General features: G+C 41.3%; 1 protein-coding gene across 1 annotated transcript in view; it reads right to left on the reverse strand.

Annotated features, from left to right (window-relative positions):
* THSD7B (thrombospondin type 1 domain containing 7B) overlaps positions 1–12,152 on the reverse strand; it is a 241,363-nt gene that overhangs the window by 188,601 nt on the left and 40,610 nt on the right. Inside the window, exon 2 of the mRNA XM_058839930.1 lies at positions 2,328–3,123. Within this exon, the coding sequence (XP_058695913.1) occupies positions 2,328–3,123 (796 nt within the window). The remainder of the gene's footprint in view (positions 1–2,327; positions 3,124–12,152) is intronic.

Here is a 12,152-nt window from a genome sequence, read left to right on the forward strand (position 1 = left end):
GGTGGCTAGCTGACCACTCCAGTCACCTGCAATAACTGGGCAGTGCTGGAAGGCAGAGCCTGGCAGACCAGCAGCTCAGAGCCCACTGCTAAAGCACATCTTGGGATATTCCTGTTCCTTGCCTGAGTTTTTCAAAAGTTTAATTTACAATGGGTGCTTGCTTAGCAGTGTTAGTGAAAATAGGAAATGTTGGCCAGGAAAATGCAGGAGCACAAATAAGGCACTTCTTTCCTGGTTTACAGCAGACACCTGGCTGCCTGCCAGTCCCCACTACGGGGTTATGCAAATGAATTTACTCTTCTTTATCAGTAGCCAAAATACCCTCGGTGTTGTAAAGCAGCATCTGTAAGATCGGGCCCGCTCTTCAGAAGAATGGCAGCAAATCTGCTGCACAACAAAACAAGGAGGACACTAGCAGGGGATGCTTAAAGGGAGTCATTGTCAGGAGTATTTGATATCTGTGACACTCCAGCCCCAGAACTAAACATGGATTGGATTTTGGGCTGGATTTTTAGCTTTGAATTTTAGGTCCAAAAGGAGAAAGGAAAAGTATGTGAGCGTCTGGATGCTGTAACATGACATGACCTTTTCTCCTCTACTCAATCAATGAGCTTTGCTCTTGCATTTAGAGTAAGAGCAAAGGATGGGTCAGGCCCAGCTCTGCAGTAAATCTGAGACAAGCTCAGCAGAAAAAGACTGCCAGGAGGTGGCTAATGGAGCTGTACACTCCCCAAAAAGGGGGTTAGATCAGCAAAAAAACCAAAAAGGAACAAGAAAGAAGACAGCTCGATCAGGGATAGTCACCAAAACTAAAGCTCTCAGCACTCTCTGCACTGTCATCCAGAAATTCTGTGTGTAACACAGGAAACATTTATAGAAAGTTTCCATTTCCATTCTTAGAGCAAATACAGCAGTGAGTGTGTGAGGGCACAGCAAGTGAAATTTTAACAAAATCAGGATCCCCCACCCAGAGCCTCTGATAAGGAGTGAGATACAAGAGGCAGGAGAAAGCTAACAAATGTTAACAGATAAACCTACTGCTGGTCACACTGGAATAAATCACAAGTGACTCCATTAAAGTCAAGCAGCTACATGAGCATAACATCTGTATAGAATCAGCATATATTAAGAGATGAGTAATAACATCAAGATGTTAGAAACTGCTGGAATATTTCACAAAGCCTGACTTTCTTCCAACTGATAAAAAAATACTCCATGCTTGCCTATGGGTGTAACAGAAGTAGGTAAGCAAAAAGGTTAGAATTCGTATTTTCACCTCAGTGTGTGTGCAAAAACACTGCAGAAATTAACAGGGGTAGAGAACTGGTTGTAAAATAATCCCTTCTCTCTGCCATTTGAGTTTGTAGAGGCACCAGGAGCTATGGATTACTGAGAAACAGATTGATTTCTGCAAAATTCAAGAGCAGGATTTTTCAAGAACTTCTAATTTCCTTGAAAAACTGAACATAGTAAGATCTCCAGAAATTCTGACTTTCTCAGAAGTTAATCAATTTATCAGTCATCTATAGCTACTGGCACCTACCCAAATCCAACCTGAAGTCAAACAGCAGAGTTCAGCTTAAATTTAAATGTGAGAAATAGAAATAAATCTTTCCATTATTTGCTGCACATTACCATAACCTCCACATTCAGGAAATTACAGGAATGCAACCTATATAGACAAAGAGAAATCATTAGATAAAACATTAGATAAGTTCAGAAATCAACAACCACTAGCAAAGGCAAGCGTGCCAGTCACCTGCCCTGAACCAGCACCCAAGAGTTATACCAGACAGGAAGGCTCCTCAATAAGGATGACAATCCCAGGTTAACTCACTGATTTCTTTCCAAAATACACCTTCTTCTAGCATATTCACAAGGCCAAATTTTTCAGACTTATTTTCTCCTGTATTGATTTGTAAGAATGAAGGAGTTTAAGCTGACGCAATCTTAGCCTCTTACACCAAATATATGCAGTACACGACCGAGAATGAAACCACTCTCTCCTACAGCCAAGGCCCAGCAGCAGCACAAAGTGATATATAATTCCATCTCCTCAAAACAACAACAAAAGACCCGGAAGAGAATTATTAAAAGCATTAAATTAATTTAAACTGTCGCAAATCATAGAAGAATGCAAAATCTTCAACCTATGCTAGAAAGGAATTAAATGAAAAAAAAAAAGGTCCATTAAAAAATCCCATAGAAAATTCCATTTACAACTCAAGGACGAGACTCATTCACTGTCACACGTGGTGCTGCCAGGCAGAGCCAGCGCTCCATCCCAGAACTCCAGTGGGGCTGACAGGAGCAGGAATCAGCCTTACCTGAGCGCGGCGTGTTTTCCATCGCTCCTTACACACCTGACCTGCCTGGTCTGGTAGCCAATCTCCACCTCCCCGGCATGGCGGTGGGGATGAGAGCCGGCAAGTCCAGATGTGCTTCGCTCTCCAGAGTCCGAGCCCAAATCCAGCATAGTCCTCTCGGCCAGCTGCACGTCTCTAGGATGGGGCAGCCGGCATTCGCCCCACGGGCCCACGCGGAGGCTGTAGGCGTGCTCCTCCTCGCCGAGGGGACAGGCGGGAGCCTCGCAGGCTCTGGATTCCGTCAGGTTGGGGCACGGGGCACCGCCGTAGAGCGGAGGAGCGAGGACGGCCCGCGCCCGGTGCTGCAGCCTGCCCGCGCAGGCCGCGCCGCACGGGGACCAGCCGGAGAACTGGGACACGACGCAGTCCCGCGGGCAGGGCACCAGGCAGGCCTGCTCAGCGGGCGGCTGCGGGCTGAAATACTCACAGATCTCGCTGGACACCGCCGTCCCGTTCAGCTTCTGCAGGCAGCGGACGCTGCGGCGCTGCAGCCCGTGCTGTGCGGTGACACAAACCTCGGCTCCCGCCTCAGCGCCCGCAGCCGAGACGAGCCCGCACCTGTCCCATCCCGAAACCTCCCACTCGAACAGCTCCAGGTGCCAGTCGCAGACTTTAAAGCACCTCCGCTGGCTCTCGGGTTTGTCCTGCTGGTCGCAGTTGGCGTGGAACGTGGTCCAGCCCTCGGCGTGGGTGCACCAGACGGCCCGGCTGCGGAGGCCCCCCGAGCCGCAGTCCCCGACGCAGCGGCCCCAGTGACCTGCAAGAGAGGGGCTGGTGAGAAGCGCCCTGCAGGGATCCGGCCTGACCCCCACACGACATCGGACATGGCAAAACATAAACTCACAACGGCTTGGTTGGAAGGGACCATAAAGCTCTTCTCATTCCATCCCTGGGCAGGGACACCTTCCGCTGTCCCAGGTTGCTCCAAGCCCCGTCCAACCTGGCCTTGGACACTTGCAGGGATCCAGGGGCAGCCACAGCTTCTCTGGGCACCCTGTGCCAGGGCCTCCCCACCCTCTGATTAAAGAATTTCTTCCTAACATCTCACCTAAATTTTGCCTCTTTTAATTCCCCCTTCTCCCATCCCTATCTGCCCATGTTAAAATATATAAATCATATATAAAATATAAGCCATATCCTGCATGTATGAAAAAGCAAATAACTACCAGCTGGTCCCTAAAATTGGTTAAATGCTTCCTAAAGGCTGCGAGTCGCTTCTCCCGGTGTACTCACATCACTGAATCACTTGGAGAAATTTGGGGAAAAAAGAAAATGCCTCAGAGTGCTACAAATTAAAGGCAAGCCTTTAATTTCTGCAGCAGTAAAATTCATCCCAAATGAATATTTAATTTCATTTGTACAAATTAATATAAAAATGATCATAAAAGAACAATCATCTAATAGGAAAAGGAAGTCAAGTTAGATAAGAGGAAAACAGTCTTAATAGAGCAATTAGTCAACAGAATAAACTGCAGTGGGAAGCAGCAGAATCATCATCCAAAGGGATAAAACAATGAGGATAAATACATGAAAATAATCACCCTCAAAGTGCACTGAGTAAATCGTTTCCACTTGCAGCATGTGGCACTATGAGAGGTGGCAAAGAAATTAAACCAAAATAAAACCCAGCAATGTCATTTTCAGTTCTGGAGCACATGAACATACATATGTAATTGTATGAATCTTACTTGAGGATTTGCAAGTGAAAGCAATCAGACAAAGCTAAATAGAACGATTTGTCTGTGAAAATAAAAATCCACCAAATCAATAAAATATTGAGGGCTATAAAGTACAAAATTGCTGGCAAACTGAGGAGCAAAGGTAGAGAAAAGCACTCAGGCCGAATCTTAACTATTAAAGGGATTTTGATGATCATCTCAAGGGGGTGTTATCTCATTCCTAAGTTTAAAAACTTTCCAATACCTCATAAAAGAGCCATTTTGTTCAGTACAAACATTGCATATATAATTCTTGCCTGAAAATACACTGCAACTGCCCTACCTTTTCTATTTTTTCAAGGCAGAAAATGAACTTGCAACAAATAAGTCGATTTATATTAAGCAATGCTACTGCAGTCAATTTATTTTTTTTTTTTAAATTGATTTTAAAACTACCGGAATCAATTACATGTTCATACTACAAAACCAAACACACACAAAATCCAAAATCAGTCTCATAACAATTTTAATCCCAGGTGTTTTGTTCAGGCAATGGCGGTTTTGTTGGCAATCCCTTTGTTCTTTTTCTGTGAATAGAGGAGTTGATCCTCCAGGGACAGGGGCTTGACATTGTGTAATGAAAAATGAAAATAAATAAGTAAAATAAATAAATAAATAAATAAATAAATATTAAATAAATAAATAAATACATACATACATAAGCAAATAATCCTAATTTTTTTTATTTTTGCAAAAGGAGGGAAAGCAGACAGGAACTGGGTATAACTAAACTTCTCTTCCAATAGATGCCATGTTCCTCCTGCCCCATCCTCCAGGCCAGGGCTGCAGCTCTGCCCTCAGTCAGGCACCTTCTGCAGTGGTGGACAGGCTGGGGCGAGAGGGCACTGCAGAGTCCTCCAGGTTTAGACAGCTCCAGCTTTTGCTGAATCCCTCAGGCTATGTGCAAAACTCTTTGTCCTTTTTATGCCTCTGTTTCACACCAAAAGACATCAGCCCAAGGTAAGGACTCAGTCATGACAGATATCTTGAATGGGAAAAGGCAGCATAAAACTCTAGTGTGTTCTACAAGCTGTCCTACACTAATGACAGGCTTTTAACAGAATCCAGTGTGCTTAAAAACTAAGTAAAAAAAAAAATAAATTAATCTTTAAATATGCTTTTGAAGTTCAGTTACAGGGAAGAGGTCCATTGACAATTTAAACATTCATCCTTGGTACTTCACCTTGATCTAACAGAATATTCTTTTCTAATGCCACCAAGATTTGAAACCAGACATCAGATTATGTAAATACTGTAATCTAAAATATAATAGTCAAAATTCTGACCTCAAGTCCTGGGTGGCTTCTTGTTAATAGCGAAAAGTAACAATAATTAAGCATCACAACATAATTGTATCATGAACTTATTTATTTCTGTGCAGCACTTCAGCAAAGGCAGTTTAGTTTTTTGACATGTGGAAGTTTCCATACAGGAGAAGCTTCATTTTCACCAGTTTTATTTAAAGAAAAAACTAAAACCAAAAATTATTTCTCTTTAGTATTGAACAGTTGAAACACATTAGGCCAATCAAGGATTTTCCATTTCTTAAGATAGTAAATTGCATTAAAAGTAGAATTAAACCCCCCACCATGGAGGAATGCCAAGCAGTTGTAGCAGAGGAAACCACTCATCAACCTCACCACTGCTCTTTCCCTTCTGCACAGAACTCATCTCTTTAGTACATTTTATACACTCCTGGATGCTGCTCCTGAACTGCTCTACTCATGAGCAGCAGAATGACCACTCCTCACATTAACAGGATAGAGAGACACACTGCTGATGGCAGAAGCAAGAATTGGCCACAATTTAAAGTCAGATGTGAATTTAGAATGAAAAATTACCAAAAAAAAACAAACAAAAAAACCCAAAAAACAAAACAAGCATGAACTTGTAAGTAATTACACTGTCATTAGACACATTACAATTTGCAATTATTCCCTGGCAAACATAAAAACAGAGCCTGCTCTTGGCAAACCAGAAAAAGAAGCATAAAAAATATAATCAAAAATCAGATGCAAAACCCATTACTATAGATTTCTTTCACTTCCTGACAATCTCCTCAGGATGTGGCAGTAAACTTATCCACAATATTTCACTGCTTAGTTAAATACCCTGTTCAGTAGCTTAAACGAGGAGAAAGTTGTAAATACTTCCTAGTCAATAGTCCACTTTGTAATTAGAATTTAATTATTTTTAGTTGGCTCATATTAAATTTACACTTTTCTCAAAATATATCTGAGTCAATTAGCAGAAACATCTCAGCACAATGTGAATTATAATATTAACTGTGTTATAAACCCACTGGAATTGAGGCATCAGAAGCCTGAACTTCAGAAACATGCTTCACAACTCCCCATCTAGAATTGAAGGCCACTGGTAATTAAAGAAGACTAAATAAAAGGAAATTAATTTCACAGTGATCTGTCTATAGAAAGTACAATAATATGAAGATAAAGGATTGATAGTCTGTCTCCTATGTATTGTAACCTAATCAGATACTAGATGGATGTTTGATCTCATCACAGCAGGGCACAGATGGGAGAAACAGACTGTGGATGTGCATGGAAACACGGAGGCTCCAAACTGGGTGTAAGGAAAAACCTCACTGCTGTGAGATAACCCTGGGCACAGGCTGCCCCAAAGTCCAACAATACCTCCATGGAGGTTTCCAAGATCTGAATGAACAAACCCTGAGAAAGCTGGTGTGCATTCAGTGCTGAAGCTGCTCTGTGACGAGGTTCAATCAGATGACCTCCTGTGGTCCTTTTCAACCTGGGTTTCTCTATGTAGGAGCATCTAACTGAGAGCAAGGCTTTCTCCAGCAGGATGCCAAAAAAAAAAAAAAAAAAGTTTCTCACTAATAAGTACCACTGAGATCTGCAAAGTACCAGTAAACATACAGCAGCATGAATAAATCCAGTAGTCAACCAAGCCATAGAGAAGTTTAACCAAATCACTATTTCCGAAAATGAGAAGAGAAGCAGAACTTGCTGGGCTCACACAAAAATTGTAACAGACAGTCGAGGTGTCTTTGTTTATGAACAACTGTGAACAAAGACATCCCTCTGTTTCTTCCAGGGCATCTGTAACACTACAAGCAAAGACATGAAAGGGATTAATAAGTCAAGGCAATCTATTAAAGCAAAATTACACATTGTTCTGATTCTCATCTTTTATCAGCCAGAAAGAGCTGTGCTATCACCCCATACAGCTTCTCTAACCCCTTTCAAAACACGCAATAACACAGCAACTGGAGTTTATTTGATGCACTGTGCACTGATTTGTTTTTCCTGCCTGCAAGACCTACCTGCAACTGCACCATAATTGTGTCTGAAAGGATGCAGTGACATCTGCTCTCTGACACACAGGTCACACACACATAAGGCAAGCAGGCTATACAGACTATAATTACACTTTACAGACAAAATAAAACACCACTGAACACCAAACTCAGAAGAGGAATCCCAATAAGAGCTGCTTAGCAAGTATGTTATTGCTGCATAAGAATTGCTAGAATAATTATGCTCTGTTTATTGTGACATTTTAGCTTAATTGAAACCATTTCACCATCGGAGAATTCATTCAATAATAAGCATCTCCCACAATGACTCTGTCCCTGATTCTATGCTCTGATTTGCAAACATAGCAGAAGATGAGCAATCAGTAAAACAGAATATAGTGTTAGTAATTTGTATCAGATAACAGATATGCTCCAGTGAAGGAACTGAAAAAATTAACAGACGACCATTGGAATAGTCCTATTTTTTAGCCATTTTACCTTCTCTTTCAGTTTAAGTATCAAATTTAGGAGCAACTGTTCAAGACCTTAACAACTTGCTTTTGAACAGAATCTCCTAATTCTTATCCCTCATAACAAAGATGTACAATTCATTTACTGAGGAGTAACTCCACCAGATGTGACGTAACTCCTCCAAATCCCTGCAGCATCCACTTTAATTGAATACTTCTGCTTGAAATGTCCCAGAACCCCTCTGAATGTCATCCTTTCACCAAAGCATGGTTATGGGAAGGGCAAAGCTCCAACTCAGCCCGTGAATTCTGAGAACAGGTAACAACTGACTCAGAGAACACGAGTCTTATTCCTAATACCACTGCAACTAATTAATCTTCACTACTAGTAAGAGAAAAAAAATAAATTCCACTGAATACATTTCATTAGAATAATTGGTTGTTTTGTGAGAAGGTTTTATGAGATTTATGTAATTTTAATGTGATTTTATGAAAATTATGCATGTTTTATGAGATTTGGACATATATTTATTTCTCATATGCCAAAGCTGTTGAAGATCATACAAACTACAACATAGTTCCTCACCAATATGTTTTTTCTTGGCATGATGCGAAGGCATTGTGGTTCTTGGCACATTATGCCAAGAAAAAGTAATTCTAAAGATTTAGATAAGGATCCTACAGCCTCATCTTTACTTGCAGACTAAACAGGCTAAAATCTCTGGAGTCTAGGACACATCTGGGATGTTTCAGTATTTTATAATACAGAGTAATGTTAGTATAGCTATAGTTGGCTGAACTGCCCATTCCCTTGCTTTCTAAAAGAGCCCTCCTGTCTCCTTGCCCTGCATCTACTGCCACATCTCAGCCAAAATATAGATTATTTTCCTTGCCTAGTCTTAACTGTCTCAATTATTTTCCTATTTATTATTAACAGCAATTCATTAAATCCTTTTGTGCTATCATCTGTATGAAAAATTCTATACAAAAGACTATTGTTCTATTTGCAGTGTGTCACACAGGGCATAAAAAATTCCTCTGATCCCTGGGATTAATTTTAAATACCTGCAGCACTTTTTTAAACTTTCATGACCTACACAAATGAGCAATTCAGCAGCTTAGTTATTCATCTTATTTCAGATCTGAATAAATGTGAAATTTAGTGACTTAAGCCATGCAGCAGTTTGTTCCAATTTTACATTTCAGGTTTTTCCCTTATTATCCATATGCTGTAACATACAAGACACACTTCAGCAAGAAAGACATTCTGCAGCAGAATGTAATGAACACTGCTGTTTATGAAAATACAGAGATTTACTAACCCCTTGGCACTGGAAGGCAGGACTTCCCAATATTAAGAACTAATGTAAACAGTATTAGCTGAGCTACTCAATCATGTGCCCACACCCAAGAGACAGCCCAGGGAAAAATATTCTTTCCTTTCAACTCTCAATTAAAAAATAGAAAAATAAAAAATACCCCCACACACACATTGCAAAACATTTCTGTCATATTCATCTAACCCATTTTGAGGGTCTGTGAGAACTGATTTCTGGCCTTGACAGCACTGGATATTAGGAGATGAGACCATAATATATATAAGCTTATGTATTGAAAAACAAAAAGAATAAATAGATCTTACCAGCAGATTACAGCTCTAAATTGTTTACTGCATATGAGATTAAAACCACCTCAGTACTGGATTATAAATAGCTATAATCAAACTCTGGCCTTTTTGGAATTCCAAACATCTGTGGAAACCAATTCTTTTTAAAACATAATAGCCTTTGTAAAGTGTTTGTAAATGTAACCTTAAGAGCAAAAGAAATGTTTCTTCAGTCACTCCATCCTGACTCTGGGGTTTGTAATCCCCAACAGGAACTGTTATTTCTCTCTCAGTGGAAAAAGAAAAACAAACCAAAACCAGAATCGGCACAAGACAGGTTACACAGCACCTCCTGGAATGCAAACCCCTGGGACCAGTGGGGGCCAAGGGGAAATCGTGAGCATTGCTGGACACCCCATTCAGCAGCACCTTCTTCTGAGCTCCCAGTTATACTTAAATCTTTTCTCCAGTCCACAGGAAATCTCAGATCCCTTCAGGCACAATGAAACAAGAAGATGAGGAGGTCCACTCTGATATTTGCAGGGAAGTAGAAGGAAGAAGGAGATATTTGTGAATGGGGTTATTTCTTCCTTGGCTCCAGGAACTGGGCAATTCTGAAGTCTCTCCAGTTGGATACAGCTCCTTGCACCACTGCTTTCATACCAGCAAGCTTCACACTAAGTTTTTTTCTGCTTTTCCCACACACTGCCTTCGCCTTGCTGCCCTTCACATAGGCAGTCACTCAGATATTTCTCAAGCATGCAAAGCCTAGGTTTCACCCCATGTCCATGTTCTGCTAACAGCCCAGCTGGGATGCACTCAGCTCTGGAGAGTCCACCTCATCAGCATCTGCACAAGGAACCACCACGCAAACACCACCAAGATCATAAAACCACAGAATGGCTTGGGTTGGAAGGGGCCATAAACATCATCTCATTCCAATTTCCTTCCTGGACACTTCCCACTAGGCCAGGTAACATGGGAAGACCCCATGAAGCCAGTGAAGATTGGCACTCAGGGCCGCTGAGGGAACCACAATAAGAAACTTTCTGTCAAAGGTTCACTGCTCTGAGACAAGGCCTTGGTGGGACAGCTGGGGGGAGGCACTGGCAGCAGTTCAACATCTGCTTATTCGAGCTCCAAGACACACAGAGAATTCTTATTTTAATTCTGTAATAATTCATTACCCAGCAAACACCAAAGATAGAGCCCAACCCCTCTTCCAAATTGTGGCAACTGCAGTTTCTAATTTTCTTATTCTTTCATGAAGCTTAAATTATGTTTGTTCATTGAAATAACAGCAAAATTTAAAAAACTGTTTCAGAGAAAAAAGTTGTGAAATAATACAGCAATCTGCACACCTGCAAAACCTTTCTGAAGTATCCAAATTTACTTCACAAGCACATTATCACAGAAATACATGCATCCCCCTCCAGACATCATTTTAAGGGAGAACTATAATTTTTCTGCTCAGCTTCATCCTATTTCCAGCTTACATATTTTATAACCCACCGCAGCCCAGAAGCCCACATACATTTTCAGCTACCACAGCGATCAATACACCACGGTAAAGGAATCAAAATCCAGAGTTGCACATGGAGGTGCTACCAAGTCTGGATGGGGTGAAACAGAGAAGCTGCTTTACCTGTTCCTCAGCCTCCTGCAGAGCTGATGTGCCTACAGATGTGTCCTCCTGGGGAAGTCCTCCAGGTGGGACCTCCACTTGGAGCAGCCTCTTGCTCTGGAGCAGAAGTGGGGCTGCCCACAGCGCTTGGAAGGGAAAAGGTAAATCACAGACATCATGTACTTCTACAGAAATACCTTCTCAACCATATGGGCCACTCATTATTCCTAATAAACATTATAGAAGAGCTGTAGAATGGGCAGGAGCCCCATGGAGCCCAACTGCTGCTAATTAGTATTTCTGCAAAGATGGAGAACACCCATAATAACAATTCCCTGGCAACGGCATAATTAATTCATGTGAAAGTACTGTTTTTAAACATGTGCATTATCAATTCTATAAAAACTGGACAGAGGTTATTGTAGGACTCTACAAACTGCTTTCACTGGGTATTTTCACTTTATTTACAGTCCATATTTAATTTTCCCCTTTCAATTATTAATAATTAAATTTCCATTTACTCTAGACACTTCATATTCTCGAGGAAAAGTGTTTTGGAAGAGCACAACTCACTGTGTTGTGTGCAAATTGCTGTGCAGAAATAAACCAAATGAGAAGCTATGCCAAAATGTGGAATATAAGTGTTCTCCAGCAGTAAACCAATTTCATTGTCCCACAGACACTGGGAGCACTGGCTGCTGACAGGAGGATGGCTCAGCAATCTAAGAGGCACAAAGAGCTCCAGTTTCCAGTGCATAGCAGGGTGAAAGGTTGTGAGATGCCAGTGGTCTTCCCTTCAGGGAAAGACAGGCATATAGCACATACTAAAACAAAACAAACAAACAAACCCAAAACAAAAAATAAAGCTAAATCCAGTTCACAAAAGTTCAATTAGGAGGGGGGAAAATAATTAATGTAATGGAAAAGCAAGAACAAAAACAATAATTTCCTAATTGAAACAACTCCCATCACATCATAAATTCTGCTTCTTGACAGCAGAACAGAATACTAAAATGCTTCAGTTTGCACTCAGGGAACATGACTGCATTACCTCATTCAGGCTTGCAGGTGTTAAGATAAGAAAAATC

This window comes from Poecile atricapillus, chromosome 5 (genome assembly GCF_030490865.1).
Source record: "Poecile atricapillus isolate bPoeAtr1 chromosome 5, bPoeAtr1.hap1, whole genome shotgun sequence".
NCBI lineage: Eukaryota > Metazoa > Chordata > Aves > Passeriformes > Paridae > Poecile > Poecile atricapillus.